General features: G+C 38.3%; 1 protein-coding gene across 3 annotated transcripts in view; it reads right to left on the bottom strand.

Annotated features, from left to right (window-relative positions):
- Positions 1-346: 346 nt before the first annotated feature.
- The window catches only part of RRAS2 (RAS related 2), a 72,214-nt gene continuing 44,592 nt past the window's right edge, over positions 347-27,968 (bottom strand). For 2 of the 3 annotated variants that reach the window (XM_081240258.1, XM_081240257.1), the window contains exons 2-6: positions 15,889-15,976; positions 14,881-14,983; positions 14,600-14,708; positions 3,377-3,495; positions 347-1,181 (exon numbers count right to left, since the gene is read on the bottom strand). In XM_081240258.1, the coding sequence (XP_081096384.1) occupies positions 971-1,181; positions 3,377-3,495; positions 14,600-14,708; positions 14,881-14,948 (507 nt within the window). In that variant the 5' untranslated portion in view covers positions 14,949-14,983; positions 15,889-15,976 and the 3' untranslated portion in view covers positions 347-970. The remainder of the gene's footprint in view (positions 1,182-3,376; positions 3,496-14,599; positions 14,709-14,880; positions 14,984-15,888; positions 15,977-27,968) is intronic. The other variant, XM_081240256.1, reaches the window with a different exon arrangement.

The raw sequence follows: 27,968 nt of genomic DNA, 5'->3' as shown, positions 1-27,968 counted from the left end.
TGACTGGCCAAAGGTGGGTACAACCAGGACCAGAACAGCATGTAAGGTTCTACCACAGTTTCTGTAGTTTTCACTTTTTTTCCTTTGTCAGCTAAAAGTGAACAGTGAGAATTAAATACTTATCTTTACATATACACAAGGTATGCTGTGAAAGCATATTTGCTTACAAACATATAAAAATACTTGTTAACTAGTTTGATAAGAAAATAATGTATAAAAGTATATAGCAAAACATTAATCATCTCTGACCCTGGAAAGATCAATTCCATATTTTATATTACAAACAAAAACAGTTTTAGTTTTTTTGAATCCCTTATCCAGAAATACTTGAAAAGGAAGACAGACAGAAATTATTTATTTTTACTCTCAACATGGCTGTGAAAGAGTTAAATTAAAAAACCAAGAACACTAAAATGCCTAAGTCCAGAATGAGTCCAAATATTTGGCCACACAGAATATTATCTTTACGAATAATAGTAAAGGCTTTACACGCAATTTTTAACCTATAAATACAGTAGGCATTTTGGTATTTTGGCCACTGGAAAACAAAAGGCTATAGCATCAGTAAAGGTCTGAGATGTCTCACTTTTGTGGATTCAATTCAGTGTATTTAAGGTTAACTAAAGTTGACATCAAAATTTTTAGAGATAGGCAAAAATTCACATTTTTAAAAAACTCCCTATGTTTCTATTTAGAGTAACAGTAGGCAATATGATTCCAGAAGTTAAAAGTTATTTCACAACCTATGACTTCAGCTTGACAAACAGCTTAGGTTCCAAAACTGATCCATCCCTATTAAAAGTAAGCCCTTAAAAAAAGAATGGGTCTGTGTATATAGATATCCATTTTAAAGGAATCAGATAATCTTTGAAGCAGCCTTAGTGTTTCCTTTAAATCTGTCTTGACTGACCATTGGATTAGCTTCATGAAAAGGATTAGCCAGCTTCTTGGTCTAAGGCTACCACGGTGATCATTTATCTAAGGCTAGAAAGGTACCAACGTGATGTAAACTGTAAGGAGACAAGGAGAAGATGAGGGCTTTTCCTGGCAGTTGGTAGCTAAAATTCAAGGGATTCTTAGAAAATGACACAGTGGCAGCCTTTCTTGTCTTTTTCTTTCCGTGTTGGTTCTGGTGAAGGAGGACATTCCTGCTCTTGAAATTTCCTGTAAGATAGAAAAACCTATAGATAATTGACTTTTTGGTAATACATTATTATAAATGCAGTTTATTATTGGATGAGTCTGGTTTATGTGCATATGCTTTTCAATGTTAAATTTCAACTAGGGAATCAAAGCAAATCTTTGGGGGCAGGGAGGTACAAATGCTTCAACATGAGCATCAGCAAAGCTGTCTGAGTTTCATTTATGGGTGAGTATTCAATTAGGTGAGATGCTGAATTCAACAACATCTAAGTTCCCTTCCCAGTTTGAAATTCCATGACTCTAAGGTATCCTGAGGAATGAACATCCATCACTAGAGTACCTGCCCTTATGAGGTATGCCATTCCTATCCTGGTTTTGCCACTTCGTAACTACAAGTCTGTATTAAACAAGTTAGTTGACCTCTCTGAGGGGTGTTTTTTTAGGAGGGATAATAAAATCCTACCTTTCACAGTTGCTATGAGGATTAAAGAAGATTTTGTTATGTTCAAATGTCTAACAGTCTCTGGCACAAAAAAGTCTATGTACTCCCTCCTCACTCCTGACTGACTGATGGATGTGGATCAATTCTGAGGATCAAAACCAAGGATTAAATATTTCAAAAAAGCAATAAAAATTATTTTTAAAAAGCACTGGTGGGACTTCCTGGTGGTTCAGTGGTTAAGAATCCGCCTGCCAATCAATGCAGGGGACACAGGTTCAATCCCTGGTCTGGGAAGATCCCACATGCCACGGAGCAACTAAGCCCATGTGCCACAACTACTGAACCTGTGCTCTAGAGCCCATGCCACAACTACCGAGCCCACGCGCCACAACTTCTGAAGCCCACGCACTCTAGGGCCCACATGCCACAACTACTAAAGCCCGTGTGCCTAGAGCCCATGCTCTGTAACAAGACAAGCCAACGCAATGAGAAGCATGCCCACCACAAGGAAGAGTAGCCCCTGCTCGCCGCAACTAGAGAAAGCCCACATGCAGCAACGAAGACCCAACATGGCCAAAAAAAAAAAAAAAAAAAGGCATTGGTTTCGGGGTGGGGGGCAGGTAAAATACACATAAAATTTACCATCTTAACCATTTTTAAGTGTACAGTTCAGTGCTTTACGTATATTTACAATGTTGTGCACTACTATCCACCTCCCAAATCTTTTCATCTTGCAAAACTGAAACTCTGTATTCATTAAAAAAATAACCGAATTTGGATTTTTAACAAACTATTAAAAAAAAAAAAGCAATCTTTTTTTCTACCCCACAAAGAGAATGCCCTAGTAACGGGCTAAGAAAAAGTATAAGTAGAAGCCCATAGCTCAAAATGTCAATTCACCTTAGACGCACAACTAACAGGAACTCCATATACCTGTCAAACTAACTAGCAGGGAAACCAGCAGATCTAAGAACAGAGGATGAAACAGAGGACAAGCCACCAAGACCCAAAATAATCTCACAAAACCTCACCTGCTAAAGCAACTCACTCTTTCTCACACACACCAACTCCAGCCAACCTCACTCACCGCTTCCGGCTTCCTGGAACCCAGTAATACTTTCTATACCACAGAGGCCTCCTAGGCCAGCAAACAGAAAACCTCTATGAAGTCTGGATATCATACTTCATATGCTGTGGGACTGCTGAATCCCTACTGCCTGGTTTACTTGTGCCCTGGGAGGACTGGGTAAGAAGCAAAGCTAAGAGCACAGGCTCTGGAATCAGAGACCTGGATTTAAGTCCCAGCTCTGCCATTTAATATGTTCAAATTATTTCACCTCTGTACCTGTTTTCTCATCGGAGAGTAGGGGCATTATTGGGTTGTGGTGGGGATTAAATGTAGTAATACACGTGAAGCACTTAGCACAGGATCTGGCAGAGGCTACCTACCACTCAAGTGTTAGCTGCTGTTGTCACTATCTTCACACCACCGCCACCTTTGGAAGGTACACCAATTCTTTTCAAAATCTCTATGTGTACTCTACTTCAATATAATAAAATTAGGCTTTTTATGTACAAAGTAACCAGAATTATGTATGTAATTAAAATTTTTAACATACCATGTCAAAAATGATTCCCAGAAAAGAATCACTCCTACATACAATTTCCTCTTTCTTAAGAAAAACATTTAATGGTATTTTTTTTTCTTAGTTAATTTTTTTAAAAAGCATAATGTGACTACCCATCAAATTCAATAAACTAAAACAAACTTCTGGGATGTGTTTTGCTTACCTTATAACCCGGACAAGTTCATGGAAAGCTTGATCTACATTCATCCTAATCTTTGCTGACGCCTCCATGTATGTTACCTTAAGTTGTCGTGCTAACTGCTGTCCTTCTTCCTGCGTTACCTGAAATTTCAAGAGGTGTGTTTGAGGTACGGTATTAATGATTAGATCTGCTCCATATACTGCTTGGCCACAGGCTGCACTGTTAATCCAGCCAGAGACCAAGCTGGTTTGCCTTAAGACGAACCAAAACACTTAATAGCTTAACTCACACTGCTGAAGCCCACCTCTGCAGAAGAACTCAGAACATGACAGAAGCAAGATGTCAGTCTAGTGATTACTCAAAAAGTATTAAATACAACAGTGATAAATTCTGGGAAGTACAAGGTGCTATGAGAGTGTATAACCCTGCTGAGCAGGTCAGGGAAAGCTTCCCTGAGGAAGTGATATTTAGGTAAAGTGTATGGAGTTGGCTCAGGGTGAAGAAGTATCCCTGACAAAGGAAACAGCAGGCATGAGGGCACTCCAAGTTCCAGAAACTGAAAGAAACCTAGAGTGGCTGGAATACAGTAAGCTAAGAGAGAAAATGGCAAGAGATGAGGCTGGACAGCAGGGCAGGCCTCAAGAAGCCATGGGGTCTTCTTCACGTCTGCATTCCCCAGTACCTGGTACTTGGAAGACTCTCAATAAATATGTGGGGAAAAAATAATGAATAGGACCACAAGCCCTCACAATGCCTTCCTTACATGAAGAAATGAAGGAAGGTAGGCAGGGAAGGGTGGCATTGCTGATGACATATAAATGGTAGGCCAGAATAAGAAAAGGCTAATTGAATATTAGCCCTATATAGTAAATGCCCTATATATATTTTAAATGTAGAGGGTTGGAATAGTGATAATTACCTACAACTATTAAACTATATTACATTTATATTTATATAGTGGGGCTGAAAATTCATATTTCTGAAAAAGTGACTTTCACTGCTGTCATTACCACAAAGTAAACACTTATAGAAGGTCAGAAAATTACAGATGGGCAAAAAGGAAAAGAAAATTTAGAAACTTATCATCCATATAGAACCACATTCTTCTCATCTTTTTCAATGATACACATTTTTCTCTGCAAAACAGAATCATAGTTTTTGTATCTTTATCTTAGAACCTGGAACTACGCTAAACTCACTTATCTAGGTGGGTTTGTTTTGTTTTGTTTTTGTAAATTCCATAGGCTTTTCTACATAAGCAATCATGCCATTTGCTAATAAAGACAGCTTTGTTGCTTCCTTTCTGATGTGGATGTTTTTTCATTCATTTTCTGGCCTTACCTCACTGCCTGGAAGCTCCAAGACAGCAGTGGTGAGGGGGTACTTTTGACTTGTTTCTGATCTTAGGGAGAAAGCATTTGGTCTTTCACCATTAAGTAAGCTGTTGGTTGTAGGGTTTTATTACAGATGCCCTTTATCAGGTTAATAAAGTTCCTCACTATTCCATTTATAAAGGATTTTTATCAGGAACTGATGCTGGATTTTGTCAAATTTTTTTCTTCTGCATCTGTTGAGATCATATGATTTTTCCTTTTTAGTCTGTTAATATGATAAATTATACTGATTCACTTTCGCCTGTTAAATCAACATGGCATTCCTGGAATTAACTCCACTTGAGTGATAATGCATTGTTGTTTTCATATATTGAATTCTATTTACTAAAATTTTAATTAAAAAATTTTACATCTATGTTTATGAGAAATATTGAACTGCAGTTTTCTTATATCTTTGTCTGATTTGGTATCAGAGTAATACTGGCTTCATATAATGAGTTGGAAAGAATTCTCTCCTCTTCAATTTTCTGGAATAGTTTCAGCAAAATCAGTTTAGTAAAATTGGCCCAGTGAATCCATCTGGGCCTGGAGTTTTGAGGAAATGTTTTTACAATAAATTGGATTTAACCTTATACATATAGTACTACTCAGCTTATCTATTTTTTTCTTGAGTTTGTGCCTTTCAAGGACTAGGTCTATTTCATCTAACCTGCTGAATTTATTGGTATAAAGTTGTTTATAGTATTTCCTTATTATCTTTTAAATATCTACTAAGATTTGAAATGATGGTTATCTCTCCCATTACTGAATTTGTGTCTGTTTTTTTTTTTTTTTTTTTTTACCTGATCATTCTGGCTAGATTTGTAACTTTGATCTTCTAAAAACCAGTTTTTGGTTTTTATTTACTTTTCTATGTTTTTTCTATTTTCAATTTCACTGGTTTCCATTCTTATCTTTATTATTTTACTTCTTCTGATTATTATGGTTTTAATTTGCTCTTTCTTTTTCTTATAGTTCTTAAGGTAGAAGCTAGTCACTGAATTGAAACCTTTTTTCTTTCCTAATACAAATATTTAATGCTATAAATTTCTCTATAGGTACTTCTTTAATAGCATTCCACAAATTTTGATATGCTGTTTTAGTTATCATTCAGCTCATAATACTTTGTAATGTCCTGTGTTTTCTTTGTACTGAGGGTAAATTAAAAGTATCTTAATTTCCTCATAGCTGGAGATCTCCTAGATATCTTTGTTATTTCCAATTTAATTCCACTGTGGTCAAAGAACATACACCATCTGACTAGAATCCCTTTAACTGTATTGAGACTTGTTCAATGACCCATTCTCATTTCAAAAGGTGTGTATTCTGCTGTTGTTCAGTGGAGTGTTTATTAAACGTCAGTTAGGATAAGTTGCCCAATAGTGTTGTTCAAACCATCTATATCCTTACTGATTTTCTTTCTACTTGCTCAATTATTGAGAGAGGTGCTGAAACTTCTGACTATAACTGTTCTTCCCATTTTTGCCCTAAGAAGTTTGAAGCTGTTATTCATTACATGAATGTTTAGGATTGTTAAGTTCTCTTGATGAATTAATCTCTTTATCATTATGATCCTCTTTATTCCTAGTAATAATATTTGCTCTGAAATCTACTCAGTCTGATATTTATATTGCCACTTTAACCTTTTTTTCATTAGTATTAGCATGGTATACCTTATCCCATCCTTTGTACTTTTCACCTATTTGTGTCTTTACATTGAAAGTAGATTTCTTGTAGGGTCTTGCTTTTTATCCAATCTGACAATGTCTGCCTTTTAATTGAGGTGTTCACACTATTTAAGTTTAATGTGATTATTGCTACAGTTGGGTCATCTTGAAATCTGTTTCCTAACCATCCGATTTATTCTTTGTTCTACTTATCAAAAATTGCCTTCTTTTCAGTTAACTGTATTGTTTTTATGATTCCATTTGATCTTCTTTGTTGGCTAATAAACTATGTATCTATTATGTTATTTTTATAATTGCTTTAGAGTTTATAATATACATGTTTCACTCATCACTGTCTAATTCAAATGATATTATGTCAATCCATGTATAGTTTAAGAAGCTTATAACAATAGTATGTTTCTCCCTCCTGCTCTTTTTATTATTATTACCTATTACTTTAGAATACATTGTTATTATTTTTGTTTTAAACATCCAATTTTGTTTTCAGGAGATTTAAATAACAATAAAAGTAATTTATGTTTACCCACATAAATGGGTAAAGGTGTTCTTCATTTCTTTGTATAGATCCAGTTTTCCATTCGGTATGGTTTTCCTTCTTTTTTGCATTTCTTTTAATGTAGGTCTGCTGGTAATAAATTCTTTCACTTTTTTGTTTATCTGGGAGAAGTCTTTACTTCACCTTTGTTTTTGAAGTAAATTTTCAGATGAGTTTTTTCTCTCAGTACCTGGAAGATGCTGTACCACTATCTTCTTTGCATCGTCTCCTGTGAGGAACAGTGTGACTGCTGTCGTCCTTATCGTTGATCCTCTGTATGCAATGTTTCTCGCCCTCTGGTTACTTTTCAGTTTTTTCTCTTTATCACTGCTTTTAAGCAATTTCATTATAATGTGCCTTGTAGTCTACTTCATATTTCTCGTGCTCAGGGTTTGTTGAGCTTTGTAAGTTTTCATCAAATTTAGAAATTTTTCAGCCATTACTTTTTTTTTTATGGTGTGTTGGTTTCTGCTTTATAACAAAATGAATCAGTTATACATATACATATGTTCCCATATCCCCTCCCTCTTGCATCTCCCTCCCACCCTCCTTATCCCACCCCTCCAGGCGGTCACAAAGCACCGAGCTGATCTCCCTGTGCTATGCAGCTGCTTCCCACTAGCTATCTACCTTACGTTTGGTAGTGTATATATGTCCATGCCGCTCTTTCGCTTTGTCACAGCTTACCCTTCCCCCTCCCCATATCCTCAACTCCATTCTCTAGTAGGTCTGTGTTTTTACTCCTGTCTTACCCCTAGGTTCTTCATGACATTTTTTTTCTTCTTAAATTCCATGTATATGTGTTAGCATACAGTATTTGTCTTTCTCTTTCTGACTTACTTCACTCTGTATGACAGACTCTAGGTCTATCCACCTCATTACAAATAGCTCAATTTCGTTTCTTTTTATGGCTGAGTAATATTCCATTGTATATATGTGCCACATCTTCTTTATCCATTCATCTGATGATGGACACCTAGGTTGTTTCCATCTCCGGGCTATTGTAAATAGGTTCAGCCATTACTTCTGCTGATAATCCCATCCAGTGTATTTTTCATCTCAGACATTGTAGTTTTAATTTCCGGAAGTTTGATTTTGATCTTTTTACATCTTCCATGTCTCTACTTAACATATTCAATATTCAGTCTTTTCTCTAGCTTCTTGAACATACGGTATATGGTTATAATAACCATTTTAATTTCTCTGCTCACCAACTTTATCATCTGTGTCATTTCTGGATCTGTTTCTATTCACTGTCTTTTCTCCTTATTATGGGTCATATTTTCCTGCTTCTTTACATGCTTGGTAAGTTTTGAGTGGATGCATGGCTACTAGATTTTTACCTATTGAGTTCTGGATAATTTGTATTCCTATAAACATTCTTGAGCTTTCTTCTGGGATGCAATTGTTCGGAAAGTTTGATCCTTTCTATTGTACAGTACCAGAACAGCATTTCATCTAAGGCTAATTTTGCCCCACTACTAGAACAAAACCCTTCTCAATGCACTATTCGATACCTCAGTAATTATCAGGTTTGACACTCTGGCTGATTAGAATATTCCTGGGCCCTGTTTTAGCTCAAGGTATTGTTCCCTCTAATCCTTTTAGGTAGCTTGTTCTCCTAATTTAATATTATATTCTCAAAATTCTGCACCTTCAATGCAATATCATTAGGCCATTACATTAATGCATATACATCTAACAATTACTTCATAACAGTTTATACTCTGTTGTATTCCGAAAGAGTGGCAGGCAGGTTCTACACAGTATTAGTATACCCAAGTTTATGTAACTTTAAAATTTACCCTGCCTCTCTTCAAAACAGCACGTGTACCATAAGGCCTATGGTTTGAAATATAAATCAACCAAATCAAGCAAGCAATTAACAATAAGTAAGGAAGCAAAGTAAGAAAATAAATCTTTACAGAGCCACCAATTTAGAAAGGACAATTCCTTTTTTAAGAAAAGTTGACATAAAATTCCTTCCTACAAAAATATCCTCAAGTTGTCAAAAATTCTGTTCCTTCATCCTGGGATGTCATCCCTTCTCTCCCAACTCTATACTCCTAATTTGTTTCATACTAATACTTCAAGACTCAAGCAATCAAAAACTTCTCCTTAGTGTTGTTTTTACAACAGCATCCCAGAAGGCCCATCACATCCTATAATGACCAGCAAAAAAAGTCAACACACTACACTACAATTTTTGGTTTTGTTTTCTCATTATCCCACCATTATGTCCTTTTTAGCTAAGTTGTAAGGTATATTTGTCTTTGTACACCCAGAGCCTAGAAGAGCACATAGTAGTCATTTAATAAATATACGTTAAGGAAATAGAGTATGACCAAATAAGTACATCTTGAAGTAAAAGAAAAGAGATATAAAAGAAGAAAAGTAAAAATAAATTTTTGCGACATGTCAACCTTAATAAATTACTTACTTTATTAATATAAAGTAATTTGATTGGGGGAGGGAAATATATGTCCTTAAGAGTTTTGTTCTTTGTATTTCTCCTCAATTATTCTTTAGAAAGCTACCTTGCCCTATCCCACCTACATAATGTAATTCGGCCAGAGGGAAACAGCAAATGACCTATCTTTATACAATTAAGAAAAATTAATGAATTAACGGTCTAGATGATAAAAGAATCCCACGGCTAAGACTGTTTATGTGCTTCATTTATTTATTTTTAAGCACAGTCTCACATCAGTCTTCTAGGAATCGAGGTCAGCAAAGTTCATACACACATTTCTGGTCAAGAAATCTCTAACCACACATAAAGCTGCTTATGAGCTTACTGGTGTAGCATACTTTTACCAAAGAAGTAAAAATAGCATCACTACCACCAAAGGAAAAAAGTATGACAAAAAGAACACCACATGTACCAAAGCCAAAACATTGTGAAGCCAGAAATCAACAGAAGATTGAAAGCTACACAAACAAGGATTTCCTAGAAGTTCCCCAACCCAGAGAATTTTACAAAGATACCAAATCCTAAGCCTGGATATTCTGGTTTAGTAGGTCTGAGTGCTACCAGAAATGTTTTGTTTTAAACAACAAAGGTGAACCTGATCCAAGAAATTCAGATTTACATTTGGGAACCTCCAGTAGGACTCAGTTCTAAGGCACAGATGAATATCTGTAAAAATCCAGAATAACATGAGTTTATCTAATACTACCTATTTCTAAATAGAGAAGAGCAAAATGGGAATAATGAGAGCAAGTTTATTAAACAAACTAAGTTTAATAAGAATAGAGAACAACATCTGCAGTAGTCACTTAGGGATGTGCCGAGTTAATGAACAACCTAAGTTTACAGAAGCAAAACTTGTTTTGTTTTTCAAAAATATCTATTATGCAGAAAGAGTCATCATATTAATACCACATCTTGATTCACTGATGCCTTGATTCATTCATTCAGCAACTGTATATTGAGTGCATACCTTTGTTCTCTGTGCTAAGGACAAAACATGAACAAAACTAAGTGGTCAAAACTGAGAAGCCGTCATGGCGCTTACAAATCTTTTTTTTTTTTTTACACCTTTATTGGAATATAATTGCTTTACAATGGTGTGTTAGTTTCTGCTTTATAACAAAGTGAATCAGTTGCAGACAAGGCACAAACAGGTAAGGCCAGAGAAGACCCTTACTCTATTGCTGTGGGGAGGGGGTTCTTTTTCCTGGGAGGCTGCAGGGCACATTGTGGTCAAGGTACTGACAGATAAGAGGAGTGGGGATTAATACACTTAAGTCACCTATTGTTGTAAGTGTAATGGGCTCCTTTCTTGAATTACTGGTGGACAGTAGAAATTAAGTACCTAAAAAGGGGGACAGGAAAGGGAGAAACTGAGGCAAGCCAGGAGAGGTAAAAGGGGGAAAATCAAAAAAGCACAAACAAATTTTTTTAAAAAGGCAAAAAAACATTGACTTCTAGATGAGGCTGAGTCAAGGACAAGGAACTTGAAATCAGAGCTATCATGAAGTCCACAGTCCAAGCCCACACACAGCTGCTGTATGAAATTTCAGAATCAATATGTTGTCATATTTACCTACGTTTACATTTTAGCAAGGGCAAGTAAATCATTTACCCATATTTTCTTCCTATACCTCTGACAGAATAAACAAAATGATCAATGTATCTCTAAGGGCCCAGGTATGTGGCAACACTGCCATTCAAATTCTACAGATCTCTCTTTATTTCGGTGACCTTGTTTTTTCCACTGCTCTGTCACAAGTGCCTAGAAAGTGTTCTATAAAAAATTGGATGAATAGGTGGGTGGATGAAGCAAGTCCACAGAGATACAGAAGTCAAAAGGAAATAGGCAAAGCCTCTTCTGGCTGATCTCCTGTCCCTGATGTGTTCAGAATCTCAGGAGCAGTAGTAGGAATGCCCAGGGCTGACCCACAAATTCAAAGAACAGGGGGAACTGGCATTTGCTATGTAAGAGAAAACGGGCTAGAAGCTAGAGAAAGTCCAAAGGGTAGAGTCTAAGACAAAGGCAGAAAAGAACAAGCTGATCAACAACTAAGAGCAAGCCAGACTGGTCACTGACCTAAAGAGATGGCCAAAAAGTCAGCATTTCCAAACAAGTGGAAGAAGTTATTATGAGGTGCCTGTGGCCTGTCCAGCATCAGTTGGTAGAGCAAGTAAGGGTGCCAAGGCATCACAGAACATCATCTTTAATTCTGAAGAGACTTTCAAAAGGTAAAAACCTTTAGTACAGCATCTCAATTTCAACTGTACCAAGTATGGCCCTCAAGGCTTGGAGGGGTAAGGCATGTTTGTCTTTGCACATCCAGGGCACAGAATGTACAAAGAGAGTGTGCCTGAGCCCTAAGACACCTGAGAAAGACAAGGAAGTACCAACAAAAGGAGAGGGGAGGGGGGAGGATGCACAGGGAATGGTGTTCCAGAGCTAAGTAAACAAAGTGTTTCAAAAGGGAAAGTGTGGGCAACTGTGTCAAATGTTACATCTACGCAAGTGGTGGCCTTGACCAGGTGCTACATGCCTGCAGTCAGTGCAAACAAGAAAAAGAAAGGAAAGGAAGTAGAGTGTAGATAACACTTCTAAGGAGTTCTGCTTACTAGGAGGAGCAGCAAAAATGGTTCTCGGGGAGGAATGTGAGATTAGCTTTTGCCGTGGTTATTACTTTTTGTTTTAAAGGTGAGAGCATTGTAGCATGTCGCAAGCTGATGGGAATAATCATGCAGGAGAGAAATGGAACACCTGGATGGAACAATTGCTGGGGTGATGCCCATGAGGAGGAATGGACGGGCTTCAGTGCCTATCAGAGAGGCTGGTCAAGGAGGTGAAGTTTATCCACGCAAGTGGGAGGAAGCAGAATTAATGGGGCATACGTGCCAGGCTAGCGCATGTGGAGGTGGGAACATGTAAAAATTTCTCAGTGAAATAGGAAAATACCACTCATCATCAATCTGCTGAGGATGAGGAAGGGGAAGAAAGTGTTATTAATTTAAAAATAGAAAGTAAGTAATAATCATCCAAACAAGTGGGAAATGAATAGACTAGAGAAACATAGTAGGATTTCCAGTCAGCACTAAAGGCTCTCACATAAGAGTAATGATGATGACTTTTACGCCTGAGTGCAGGGTGGAGGAACCTTGAAAAGAGAAGACAAAGCATGGGAGGAATAAAATGTTTCTTTGTGCCTATCCTTCAGAGAGGAGAATCTATAGGAATGAGCAGAAAACTAAGCAGTCAGTTTTCAGCCATTTGCTTTTCTCCCTTGGATATATATACATTTCAACTTTTCAGCATGTACATAGTACTTAATGTCTATGTATATGTTTTAAAGCAGAGAAATTAAGAACTTACTCCAAGCTAATTGCCTATCTTTAAGGTGATGGAAATATTAAACTTAACATCCCCTATATTGCTTCTTTTACCACCTTGTTCTTATTTTACTCTGAAATCTATTACTTTTATAAAAAGAAAAAAACTTAGATGAAAAATTTATAAACCTATGGTAAAAACAAAGCCAAAGTGCCACAATATGTTAATATCTGCAGACAGATGGAAACCACACTCCAAATACTGGCAATCTTCAATATATAAATGACTTAAAAGTAACTCATACAGACCCCTTGCCCCCAATCTAATCATAGCAAGGCTTGTTTAGTTCTGATGGACATACTCCCTTTCCTCTGTTCTCCCTAATCTTGCCTAAACTATAGAAGGCTCCTACCTCACCCCAGGCCTACCACTTATTCCTTTACTGGAGTTACCACCGTAAAAAAGTTTGAGAAAAATCACAGCAGGAAACATATCTACCTAGCATTAGATAGGGCAAGAACTGCTTACTCCCTGCAGAGTTACTCTGCCATTATTCCCCAGATCTAACAACATCTAAAAGTGTTTCTAGTACTAGAAAGGACTGAGAAGAGCAGTAAAAAGGTTCTACTGGGCAATATTTAACAAACATAATTAGATTCAGAAACAATGAAGGAAATGGTCCCCAAATAATAAAATATAAATGAGAAAAAAAAAAAAAGATTGACTGTCTACTCCAGGTTTTAAGATGTGAACAATGTCATATCCTAAATTACTTCCAACAGCTTATACTGGTTTGCAATGAAGATTGAATGTTTTCACCTTAAGTTTATAATAATTCAGATTTGAAAGAGGTCTGACAGTAAAATTCATTCTACATCAGGTAAACATTTCTAAACCTTAGCATTAGGACAATATCATTCCCTTAAGTTCATGCTTTAAACTTGGTATACTTTCAACAAAACTTTACAAATAGAGCACACAAATCAAAGATTATGTTTTAAATAATAGTTAACTACAAAATGGAAGGCTATCCTCAATGTTGTTTATCAACCAATTTTTCCTGATGTTTGCACTTTCAATCAAAATCTGTTAACATAAAAATCTGTTAACACAGGTTATATAGAAACAAGAGAACTTAAATACCGGCAAAAATTAAGTATTTAAACAATTGTATTCCAGATGTGGGATAGAGACTAAAGACCTAAAAGAAATGAAGACACCAAAAGAACCCCCAAATAATGTAGAGCCTCCATTAATTTATATCTGATCTTGTTCCCCTCCCTCACAGAAAGATGAGGCCAATATTTACCAAAATTTTTTAAAATTAAATGTGAAATAAGTGGGTAAAGAACAAGTGAGTATAAACAAGCCTGCAACTAAATACTAAAAATATTATTTTCCTGCAGGTTAGTGGTGTTAGAGCTGCCCATGTGAAGAATTAACAGAAAATTCAGGCATTAATGGGACTCAGGAAAAATCCAAATACTGTAATTTAAAACAAAGTCATTCTCTAAATGAGGTAATTTAGCATTAATATGGAATCACAGGTAAGTTTAAGAGTATCTAACTAAATTAGAGCTGTGGGTGTTACCTAAGAAATTACAACATGTGAACGGAGCTGGTGCAAATACTTGCAGGCTTATAGACTCCACTGAAGTTCTGTATAATATGTAAAAATGTAATGTCCTCAAATCTACTTCCTTTTTATTTGTCACTTATCATAGGACCTCTATAAAATCCAGTGTGCCACACTCAGCACAGTGTTTTTGATCATGGCACTTTCTCATTAAACATATCTGTTCACTTACATGATTACAAATAATTGGCTTCCCAATAGCAAAATTCCTTCTCACCTGTCTCTGATGATCCAGATCTGCTTTATTACCAATTAAAATCATTGGAAACTCATCACGATCCTTTACTCTGAGAATCTGTCTTTGAAACTTATAGATTTCTTCAAAACTAAAAACACAAAAACAAATTAATCAATTTGGTCAACTATCAGAATTCAGAGTCCCATGCTCCATTTACTACTTTATTACTTTTCCTTTTTCTATAAAAACAAGAATGCAAATTCAATGAAACAGTAATCTAGACATGAACAGGAGACCTACAATTGAATATTGATACAAACCTGCCTCTATCTGTGACTGAAAAGACCAACAGGAAACCCTCGCCAGTTCTCATATACTGTTCTCTCATAGCTCCAAACTCCTCTTGTCCTGCTGTATCCAGAACTAAAGAAAAAACAAGAAATGTAATTATGTTCATGTTTTCATCTTACAAAAACGGCTTCCTCACAAGGGCAGGCCCAGTTAAACTGGGTCCTCTGGAGCACATCATACTTAGTATAATTTAAAAAATGGCATTCTCCTTTTAGTACTTTATTCAATGCTAAAGACAAATATATTCTAATGACAGACAGTTTCAGAGTTATCTTCATCAGTGCAGTTGATTTTGTAGTTAGAATATATTAGCATAGTAATTACAAGGTTAAGAATATCAAATACATCTAGGCAGATAACCTCTCAAGTCTCTTGGATGTTTACCTCCTCCATGAAAAGAACTGAAAAAGATACCTGTAAATTCAAGAAAGAAATGCTGGTCCACCCCACCCCCCGAATACCATACTGAATGTACAGATGCTAATGTATTTCTTGATCTCTGTGAATAAAAGAATCATACAAGTTAAAAGAAAAGGGCTTTCTTTTGTGGAGGGGTGGAAAGTTTAGCCAAGCACAAAACACTATTTGCTAAGGCCTCTGTGCTATAAACTCTAAGCAAGTTAGCAAATATTGAAGCTTTTCTATATTTACTTCACCCATTTCAGCCTTCATCAAAAGGTAGGAAGAGCCGAAACCTCATGTTTTTTTCCAAATGTCCCAACAAACACAACTTCAGCAAGTTACAGTGACGTGACCAATTTCACCCGAACAAGCTCAATCCAATTATTGTTTTACATAACATTTACTGAGGAATATTTCAATTGCCTAATATGCAGATTCATCAAAACTAATGAAAGAGATGGGCTTATATTCAAGATCATCTAACATTTCAATTGTAGTATTTAACCTAGCAAAACATCAAAGCTTACTTTTAAAAATACGATACGTGAACCACCAAATAAAGGAAGATTACTTACTATCTAGCCGGGCTGCCCGGTCATCTATCACACACTGCTTTGTGTAGGAATCCTCGATGGTTGGATCATAATCCGTTACAAAATAGGACTGTAAGAAAAAGAACCTTATTTTAAAATTTATGTTTACTTGCCCAGGTACCAATGTAACTTTATCCAGAATTAATCAAAATATTTCCATTGTATTCAGGTTTATCCTACTATGTCAATTCCCCATTAAATGAAGTCTATTCAGAGCAGGTTTCAAGTAGAGAAAGGGTACTAAATATCTCTGAATTTTCATATCTGAAATATGCAGGAAGATTGTAAAAGATCTACTGCAGTAGATCTTTTTTTTCATAATAACTTATATACACCTAAGACTCTAGATCTCAAATTCCAGAAAAACTAGAAAAACACAGTAAGCTATAATTCAGGTCTATCTGCAGCCCGATGGCAGGCATCAGTCCTTAGAATAAAGTAGTTTGAAACAAATACGATAACATGAAGTCTGCCTGATTCAATGCCTCATCTTCTCTTCTCCACTTTTCACACACCTTGTCTCAGAGTTCCCTTTCAGCTGCCTTGTGTATTATCCTAAGGAAATGATTTCACAATTTTTTTCACCTTTGTGGATCTCAAACTTATTCTTTCACTAATATTTTTGTTAGTTTTTCATCTTAACTTCTATTTCTTCTTCTGTTAGCAAAGCCACCCAACTGTTATCTTATATCATCACCAGAAGGAGGACAGTTAAGGTAGCAGAGTAAGAAGGGAAGAGTCTTAGCGAACCACTTAATGTTTGTATATTACATTTCACAATCTTTTTTTTAAAGGTTTTAAAAAGAAAACAGAAACAAGAATCTGAAAGACAACTTATTTCCCCCTTCATACAAAAGGGCACTAACTAGGACACTGACATCAGTTCTGAGTATCTCCTTCACTCTCTCTCCCTCTTGACTGACTTCCTTACAGCCTGTTTTGCCACTAGGCTCATTACAAAATCTCAGGGATGACTTGGAAGAAGGCAGCTTGATGCTAGGAACGCGCACCAAAGGTGTTCAGTCACTCTCCAGGAAAGGGCTCCTGGAAGCTGGACCTGCTGGCTCCAGGGACACATCATTCTTAAGTGACAACCCCTGCATGGTGAGCTGTACAAACACCAGAAAGCTACTCAGAAGTAGGCACTCTGAACAGGGCAGCAAAGAAACTCCTGGTTTGGTGGGGGGAGGGAGACTGATCTGCTCGCTACCATGACTCTACATATTTATTTTATTTGTGAATGACACTTTCTATTTTTTATTTACATTTTTGGATTAACTTTAATTACAGAATTCGGTATCCATAATCCTATTTCCTTTCTGATGGCTTCATTTAAATGCATGATTTATTAAACAACGTCTATTAAAAACAGAAACATTTACCAACAGGAGCAGCTTCGAGAAGAAATCCATCTCCATCACCACCCCCATCCCCAGTTAAAAATACACAGATATCAAAACAATCCTGAACTGACTTTCTGGCGCCCACACCTCTTCAAAAAGTAAATACAACTGGCAATAACAATATTCTTTGTATCCACTACTCTAAACAACACAAAACAGCAGTCTTTCACCAAGCAAGCTGGATAAAGCATGCTATTTATATCTTAAGATTAGTTTCCTGTAACATGTTTCTCCATAGTAATCTGACACTTCTTGCCATGCTTTCATCTTGTAAAACCTAAGTTTCATTGACTACTCCCAAGTTATGCCTAAACGTGCCAAAATGTCCCTCCCATTGTGCGTGAAAACACAATGGACAAATATTAAATATATTTTTTCAAATGTCCAAGTCATGTATAATAGCTAGAACTCTTGCAATGTGATGGGTTTTTTTGCATTGTGATACCAAATTTTAAAAAATAACACGTATAGAGGATGGTTGGTTTAAGCAACTTTGAGGGCAGTTAAAATAAACTGTTTTTCCTTTCTGTGACTGTGGAAGTTTCATATTTTCTTTGGATGTCTTAGCTCTTGAAATACAATCTTAATGTTATAAGAATTTTGCCACTTCACTAGCACTGGCATGCATTTATTCCACTCATTAATTTTTAAGGCAAATTAATTGTTGGAATTTCTGGATATTTAGGTCTACATTTCATCTTTGTTGTGTCCTATTTTCAAAATTTGTAGAGATCTTGCTACATACAGATTTTAAAGAGCCATCCTCACTGAGAGCATCATCCTCCCTCATAAAGATCCGTCTTAAGGAACATTACTCTGAGGCCTGACTGTCACAGAATCAAAGATCCCTTTCCCTCTCACAATTCTAATAAGCCACAGGTTATAACGTGCCTAAAAACAGCAATCATCGTGTACAGGTAAGAAAGATAATCATTACCTCCTACCACAGAGACAACATTTTTGTTACTTAAACCTGGGCCCCAGATATTTGAGGCAGCAGATCACCAACAAGAAATCAGTCTCTGATGATGGGCAGTCCTGGATTTAATTCTAACTCTGCTACCTTCTAGCTGTAGAACCTAAGGCAAGTTACTTTACCTCTTTAACCTTCAGCATCTGTAAAACAGGATAGTAACAAAACCCCATCGAACAGATAAAATGAAGTAATGAATATAAAGCACCAAGACATGCTGATGATTAATAAATGTTAGTCAGTGTATTGTTTTTGTCATGTAATTAAATGGTATGAACTAACATTTTTTTATTTTACGCGCAGGCTCAGCGGCCATGGCTCACGGGCCCAGCTGCTCTGCGGCATGTGGGATCTTCCCGGACCAGGGCACGAACCCATGTCCCCTGCATCAGCAGGCGGACTCTCAACCGCTGCGCCACCAGGGAAGCCCCGAACTAACATTTTTATTCAAGTAAAAAGATGTGCTAATACCAGGAACAGCTGTTATAATTCCAATCCTAGTTATACCACAGACCAAAATTGGTATCCAAAATGTTGTGTATCAAGATAAAGCTCCCCATCTGGAGTTCTGGAAATATGTTTTGGGTTTGAGCAGTAATTACACAAGTATATACATATGTAAAAACCTCATCAAGCAGTACATTTAAGATGTGTGCACTTTTTTGTACATATACAAATTATACCTCTATAAAATGCATAAATGGTTCCCCACTGCCTATAGGATTCAGCCCTTTCTTTACACAGTTCACAAAGCCCTCCAGTTTGATGTGTGTTGTTCACCATTCAAAGTGTTATTTTTCACTACCTGATACCCTTCTGCTGATTGCTCTTGCTCTTGGTTTCATTCATTTGTTCAACAATTATTTATGGGGCATCACAGGGACAAGGTCCTTACTTTCACAGAACCCACTGCTTTTTACACATCTAGCAATTGTGCTGTGATTGGGGGCAAGGGGAATGGGGAGTATTAATCGCATTGGCCAAAGAACAGAAACAGCATGAAATGCGAGTAACATGCTTGTTCAGAAGGCAACAAAATTTAAGCAGTTAATACTGCAGTCATATATAGGAACTATATGTACAATTCACTTACAAACCTAGAGCCCCAGCAATTTGCCTGAAAACAGTCTCTCTCCTGAAATTGAAAAAAGTTACCAACCACAGCCCAGAAAGGATACTTTGTAGCAGAAAGCAAGAAAAACAAAACAAAACACAGCATTGCATTGTGGAAGACAGTAGAGGCTCAGGCAAGGGCAGGAAAGCACAGTGGACTAGAGTTCATTCCATTGAAAGGGGGAATGAGGGTCGGGGGTGGAGAAAGTAATGTGCTTTCTTGAAAACACAGGAAAGGATGTATGGAGAAGAATCTCAGCCAGAAAGAAATGGAATGCCTCCTTTCAATGAGTGGGATGCCTTCCAGGTAGTAAGAAGGGCAAATGTGGACCTAAGTCTCTTTAAGGTTGTTAGGATTTATGGAGAAAAGTTTAAGATTAGGGAAGTTTCCCATTCAGACAGGGAGACTTTCCCCTAATAAACTCTGGTCTGAGTAGGGTCGTCCAAAGCTCTCAGTAACAGAATAGTGATAGCTGGGAATGTTATTCCTGCATATATGCCACTAGGTTGCACAACAGGAGCTCCGCTTGGCTTAAGAGAATTGCCACTTCTTTCTCTACCCATTCAAAGAAGTTGCCTTAAGGAAGCTAAGGAGGAGCCCAGGGAGGAAAGAGAAAAAGCTGAGGCAACTCCTGCATTTAGTGGGCAGGAGTGACAAGTCACTCTCTCCAGACACCGAGCTGCTGGTGAAAGTGTAGTTCCCAAGCACTGCCACAGAGCGGTGCCTGGTCTACACTTTGGGATGGGTAACTTACTGGAGATTCTGGGAAACTCAGTAAATCCAGCTCACTGGTTCAAGTCCACCACCCTTGCATATAAAAAGGACAGGAGGTTAGACCTAAGGTGGCACTGGGGAGCTGTAAACAAATGACAGGGCATTTCTGAGCACAGCACAATTCTTAGGAGTCCTCTAAACACATATGGTGCAGAAAGAAGAGGGGAAAGGGAGAGAGCAGAGGAAGGAAACTGGTTAAACAGTGTGGGAAAACCTTGACAACTACTGAATCTGGGTAATGTGTATACGAGTGTATCTTATACTATTCTCTCTACTTTTGCATATGTTATTTTAAAAAATTTACATCTGGTGGTAGCACATTAAATACTACAGGAAGGGTCAAATCAAGGGAAGAATATACTGGATCCTTTTTAGTCCTGAGCTTTCACCTCACTCTACTCAAGACCAACTAACTCACCTAGAAACTTGAATTCTTCTTCTTGGCCAGACTATTTTGCAGTTCTCTTTATGTTTTATCTTTTCACTTTTATTGTCCATGCTTCCCCCAACCTGACTAGAATCTAAGATCCATGAGGACAGAGATTTTTGTCAGAGGTAGAGTGACTTGCCTAATGTTTAAAGAGCAAATCACTGGCAGATCCAGCACTAAAAGCAAAGTTTCCAGGCTTTTGGCCAATGGTCCTTCTGCCCTACTCACCCTGACTCTCTGGAGTTAAAGCACACTCACACGCAACCTCCATTCCTGCTTCCATTGCTCCCATTTTTAAAAAATGAAATATTCTCAATCACGGTAATAGGAGTCATCATTTATAGAGCATTTGTTATATGACAGTTTATAACTGATACATATAAAATTTTCCCAATTAATTTTCACAATGATCCTTTAGATATATATTTCCCTCTTAACAGATTTTTTTTTAAATCAGGCACAGAATTATGTTACCTCTTCCAGGTCACACAGCTAATAAGGAGGAGAACTACAATTTAAGTTCAGATCTTATCCTCATGAATGTTTCAGAATTCCTGCTAGTTAATATAATTCATAAAATTTCAAATCTTTCATTCCTTTATTGGCCTATAAATAAGGAGTAAAAGTTCCATGGAATATAAGAAACAAGGAAAACCAAGACTAACAACTTCATGTTCCTTTCTTACCTTTCTTGAGATCCTGCTCACCTCTCCCTTTTCCCCCAAGCGACACACAGAACCCAGGTCATGAAACATTCTAGACACAAAATTCTGTGGTTCTCTGGCTCCCCTCCACTTTAAGTCAGTATTTTCCTATTATTACTTCTAGCCACAAAACCTGTATTGTTTTTTAAATTATGATAAAATAAACCCAAACAGGAGGTTTTAGGAGGGCTTGCTTTCTATTAATACATGCATTTGTAAAGTCTTCACCAGAAGCAGCAGGATGAGAAGAAAATGTATGGGCTATGGAGTTTGAGAGAACTGAAATTCAAATACAGATGCCATTCTACTTCCTCTTAGTTTGATTAACATCTCTAAAGCCCATTTTCTCAACAGAAAAGAGTGAGAACAGGGCTAATTTAAGGAGGGCATGTTCCAGTGCCCACTTCAGATGTGGCACTGAAGGATAATGGAAAAGGAAAGCCAGAAGGCAGAAAGCGGGCACAAGGAAGGGGGATGGTGAAGGGTTAGGGCTGCTCACAGAGCTGCCCCGAGGGACTGAACAGCTCAGATCACCAGTGATGCTGTGTGTGCGCCACTCCTCTTCCTGCTTATCCCGGCCCATCCCACCACTGGATCTTGGTGTGCAGCTGCCAGGGAGGCAGCAGAGTGAAGTGGGAAGAGCCTGAGGTGTGAGTCACCGACCAGGATACAACTCTACCACCTTTACCAGATGTGGGAAACTGGAGCACCTCATTTAACCTGCCTGAACCTCAGTTTCCCTGTCTGTAAGATGGAATAATACTACCCTTGCCGGATTGTTGTAAAAGTAAAAATAACGTATGTGGAGTATTTTTGCAGCACAGCCTATGATACACAGTAAGCCTTAAGTTACAGCTAATGAAGCCCAAACCACATCTTACTTTCATTGCAAGGCCTCCAGTACTCCAACCAGAAAATGATCTCGGTATGCTCTAAATTCCTCTTACCCTCGTTTAGCAGAAACCAGCACGTGAGTGAAATGGGGGAGAGCCAAGTGGAGCGCTGTGGGTCTGGTAGGCATGGCTCACTCTCAGCAAGCTGTTTGAGCCATGCCTGCCGTCAGTAACTCAGGCTGTTCCCTCCACTGCAGACCAGTGGGTAGTGTAGGGTCACAGTTTACTGGTGAGTGGAAATGAGAGGGAGGGACAAGAATCCATATTGATTAGAGGCAGAGAGATTCAGCACTGGGAGACCGGACATAAAGGAAGTCAGAGTAGTTAAGCCCTGGCTAAACCCAGGGTATACCTTCCTTTTTTCTTCACCAGGTTAGAATTTTTTTTTTTTTTTTTTTGCGGTACGCGGGCCTCTCACTGTTGTGGCCTTTCCCGTTGCGGAGCACAGGCTCTGGACGCACAGGCTCAGTGGCCATGGCTCACAGGCCTAGCCGCTCCGTGGCATGTGGGATCTTCCCGGACCGGGGCATGAACCCGTGTCCCCTGCTTCGGCAGGCAGACTCTCAACCACCGCGCCACCAGGGAAGCCCTAGACTCAATTTTTGTTTTTGCAAAAATGTATTCATTTCTCAACAACTCTATTTTATCTTTTTTATTGAAGTGTAGTTGATTTATAATATTGTATTAGTTTCAGGTGTAAAGTGATTCAGTTATATACATATATTTTTCAGATTATTTCCCATTATAGGTTATTACAAGATATTGAATATTGTTCCCTGTGTTATACAGTAAATCCTCGTTGCTTATCTATTTTATGTACAGTAGTTTGTTAATTACATACTCTGAGTTTATCCGCCCCCCACCTTTGGTAACCATAAGTTTGTTTTCTACGTCTTTGAGTCTGTTTCTGTTTTGTATATAGATTCATTTGTATTGTTTTTTAGATTTTACATAAAAGTGATATCATATTTAAAATAAATAAATAAATTAATTAAATAAATTCCTCTCACCCTTAAGGTGATGACAGTCTGGATTTTCCCAACTTCAAATATTCTACCTTATCATTAGAAGTCGTGATTTGGAAAATACATATATCAAGCTTTATGTATACCATGTAATTGGTACTTAACAATTTCCTTTTATAATTGCTCTTTTCATGTATGTGTGTATATATGAAGATATAAATGAAACACTGAGCTAATAAACTCAACAGGTTATATGCATAAAACGTTCCTCCAAAGCCCTTCTGTGCACAAGTTTTTCCTTGCACCTGAATGAAATCTAAGGCAAATCTCCTAATTTTTTCCAATCATTCTTCAATTATAAATAGTTGTTCAATTACTTTCAATCCCAAGAACATTGTGATTTCAATAATTAAGATGTCTATACAGATGGCCAGTAGGCACCTGAAAAGATGCTCAACGTCACTAATTATTAGAGAAATGCAAATCAAATCCACAATGAGGTACTCACACAGGTCAGAATGGCCATGATTAAAAAGTCTACGAATAACAAATGCAAATAAACATAGAAACAAACCTAAATGTCCATCAACAGATGAATGGATAAAAAAGATGTGGTACACATATACAATGGAATACTACTCAGCCATAAAAAAGAATGAAATAACGCCATTTGCAGCAACATGGATGCAACTAGAGATTATCATACTAAGTGAAGTAGGAAAGAGAAAGACAAATACCATATGATATCAATTATATGTGTAAGCTAAAATATGGTACAAAGGAAACTATCTACAAAACAGAAACAGACTCATAGACACAGGGATCAGACTTGTGGTTGCCATGGGGGAGGGGGGAGGGGGAGGGGGAGGGGGGGTAAAGAGAGAGATGGACTGGGAGTTTGGGGTTGGTAGATGCAACCTATTACATTTAGAATGGATAAACAACAAGGTTCTAATGTATAGCACAGGGAACTATATTCAATATCCTGTGATAAGCCATAATGGAAAAGAATATAAAAAAAGAATGTATGTATGTGTATAACTGAGTCACTTTGCTGTACAGCAGAGACTGGCACAGCACTGTAAATCAACTGTACTTCAATTTTAAAAAACTGAAAAAAAAGAAAAAAACATAATAATTAAGATTTCTAGTACAGCGTCTTAATTGCATTAGTCAATACTCATCTAAATTAGTTTCTTTCTCCCCTTTCTACACAGAGCTGAGACGTCTGCGATAGGACAGGGGTGGAGGGATAGTTAAGACCAGTCATCTTCTCTCTTTCCCCATCTTATTATGCATCTTTTCTACCCCCAGCAAGGCTGCCTCTGCTCTGGCTCCTTAAGGGCTGGAGCTGAAGGAGTGGGGAGAAGTAAGGGGGGTTGAAAAGACCACGCCAGTGAAATCTGATGTCCATGCTAACTTTCTCATGAGGGCCTACAGGCTTCCGGGAAGAGTACATCAGTGAGACCCTCCACGTGCAATTCCCAGGACATGAGTGAGTCCTGGCCATTTACACTTCCAACTCTCAATCCTTAGGGTTCCCATGGGCACCTCCTGATTCACAGCATCTTCTAGGGTAGCCATGCACAGTGTCTCTTTTTAGAAGGCTTTTTAAGCTGGTTCCATCCAGAAACTCAGGGAAACCTACTGTCTTTCAAAGTGCATATTGCTAACAGCCCTCTTCCTTTCTGCTATCAATCCACAGATTCACATACTAATCTTTATGCTCTCCGAACACCTGGGGATACATAAGTTTTTAGAATGATTCTATTAGAGCTTCCCCCATCATTAGGTTTCAATGAAGGGGGCTTAAGAGAAGCATCCTCTCCTCTCTGCTGAGTGTGCAGGTGGGAAAGGACAAAGAACACACAGCATACTGACAGCTCTCTCCAAAAACATCCTTGTCTCAGAACCCTTAACTCTCCACACTTTTACTGCCCGGAGATAAAGTATGGGCTAAATGTGCAATAGCAATTTAAGGCCACCTTCTATGCAAGTCCTTGAAATATGAGAGTCACCTGGCAACTATTGCTTTATTCCCAGCCTTTGGGGCTTCAAGAGAAACTAAAACAGGTTAGAGTTCCAGTTAAAATCCTGTTACATATGTCCAACTAGATTTAATGAATCCAAGGTCTACCTCACGCCTTTCCGAATTTCTTTGGCATTAAGCAAGGTACTCTGCACAAACATAGTTAGAGCCTCAAAATATTTTCTGTTGGAAAACCCAGTAATTAGGAAAATCATAATGAGGAGTTAGGAATTAATTTCCAAGAGCACTATAAGGACCTGGTTAGCTATCAGTAGCCTCTGTTTGCTAAAACAGGAGCAGTGCAAATTCCTCTGGTAACACTAGAGAAGACTACAGCAACTTCAGGCAGCTGTGAGCCAGAGTCGGGCGCTTCCTGGTGTCACTTTTTAACAGCAGCTGTCAAGTCACAGAGAACCTTTGTTCCCTGCAACACCCTCCCTTACTTTCATGTCAAATGTTTCCAATATGCTTGATATTCCTCCACTTAAGTACATATTTTTTTCCCGATTGAAATGAATATTTCATTTAATCTAACATGTGTAATTACAGACATCTCCATAATTTATCCTCCAGAACTCAAATGCAGAATAATAAAAGCTACCCTAAGCCCTGTAATCTTTTAGCTTCTTTTTAACAAAACTTAGGCCTTCAGTCAATGTTGCTGTCTCAGACTGTCTAAAGCCACCATGTGCCTTTCACGTGACTTCTGTGCAATCTCAGCGATAATATACATACCTCAAGCAAAGTAACTGCTTGCAAATCAGTGGGTCTAGTATGCACTAAGAAAAGTACAGCACGAAGTCAACTTACAAACCGGTTCTATTACAAAAGTTTGTTTCTAAAGTCAGTTATTTGGCGCTCATTTTCCCAGGGAAAAACTGTTCTAATCTGTGTTTAGGTCCATAGGCCAGACCACAAAAACTACCGTTGAAATTTGGTCCTGAGCCAGTATTAACCCTGAGTCTAACCTCTGAAGCAGAGTCGTCTGGCCCAACAAGAAATGGGAAGAGTTTTGGTTCCTTTCCCAGAGTACAGAGGCAGCCGAAGCTACACTTATAAGGAGGAAAAGCTCGTCTTGGGGCACCCCTTGTACACCCAGCCTCCTCATTATGCCCCAACCCCCACTGCTACACGCTCACCCTAGCTTTAGCCTCCTCCTGAAAACATTCTAGGTACGAAACCACTCACCTCTCTCCCCACTGTTCCTTCTACTCTCAAAGTAAAACTAGCAATTCCCTCGGGAAAGCTAGCTCTCACCCAGAGGCACTAGGTAGACAATTATCAGTCCAAATTAGAGCACACTGCAGTATGAGACAGCTCACCCCAACCCTGCAAATGCTTGCTCTTTTTCGAAAGCAAAATTCTACACCAAAATGAATCTTCAGTAACATTTTTACCTCCGGTTCAAAAAGAAAAAGAAAAGCTTCAGACTCTGTGAAGGGAAAATTATTCCGGGGGGTAAACCGCCATTTCATGATGCCAGCTCCCTGTATTCTTCACAGCTTTCATCCTTCCAAACCCACAGGCTTTATTTAAAAGGAGAGAAGAAAAGAGGAAGGTTGTCCTCTTTCCACCTTCCCTGCCCTCCACCACCCTACAACTTGTAAAGCTAACCTATGGGGTAGACAAGATCACCCAACATTTTCCATTCACAATGCCAGCAAGTGATTTTGAAAACTGTCAACAAGAGGAAAAGGGCTGCCACAGCTACAGCCACGATTCATATATATAAACCATTTGCATGTAAGTCAAGCTTGACTCAGGAGCTACCTATGTAACTAGACAGTCATCCTTTAATGTTGGCATAATATTTACAAACCATTGAGCAACAATAAGCCAGTGGCCTCTATCATGTAGCATGATAAAGTTTATTTCACTTCCTTGAACGTAATAGTTGTTTGCTCTCATCCCCCAATTATATTGTAGTCTTATACAGATAACACACAAAGCCTACAGGAAGTTTTTTTTTTTTTTTTTTTTTTTTTTTCTTTTTGCGGTATGCGGGCCTCTCACTGTTGTGGCCTCTCCCGTTGCGGAGCACAGGCTCCGGACGCGCAGGCCCAGCGGCCATGGCTCACGGGCCCAGCCGCTCCGCGGCATATGGGATCCTCCCAGACCGGGGCACGAACCCGTATCCCCTGCATCGGCAGGCGGACTCTCAACCACTGCGCCACCAGGGAGGCCCAACAGGAAGTTTTAAGGATAAGAATTAACAATTTTTTAAAAGCACAATGATAAGTGGCACAGAAAGAGTAATAGATAAAGAGGGCCATATAAGCCTGTGTATCATATGTACCTCACACCATCCCCATGGGAAATCTGAGTAAATCTCAGACATTCCCTTTTCCACACCAAGGCACAAGTCTTGTGTCTTTCAGTTCTTGCCTTGACTGAACCCTGCACTCCTAGGGAGTCTCCACACCCACCCCATCTTTTCCATCCCCATAGCTATTACCTTAGTTAAGTTAGCCTTTCTTACCTCTACCTCATGTGGATCACAGCTGCCTAAATAACATTATGCTGCCCTCAGTGGGACACTTTAGATGAACGAGGCTGCCCCTAACCTCTAGGGGCACAAAACTGTCCAGGCTTAACCTGGGTCCCATCTCTGCATCCTTCCTCTCCATATCAGGGTCCTCCCCACACTGGAGTCCCTTAGGTCCTCTCTGCAGGCTCAGCCCCACCACACAGACCTCAGGACCAGTATCAGCTTTAGGCAAGAAACATTTTCAACTGTTACAAGATCCACATTCAGAGTCTCAGCATTGTTAGCCTTG

Source organism: Mesoplodon bidens (assembly GCF_964165515.1).
Source record: "Mesoplodon bidens genome assembly, chromosome: 7".
Classification (NCBI taxonomy): Eukaryota; Metazoa; Chordata; class Mammalia; order Artiodactyla; family Ziphiidae; genus Mesoplodon; species Mesoplodon bidens.
Note: the sequence above shows the minus strand (reverse complement) of the source record. Positions and strands in the feature narration are given on the sequence as shown.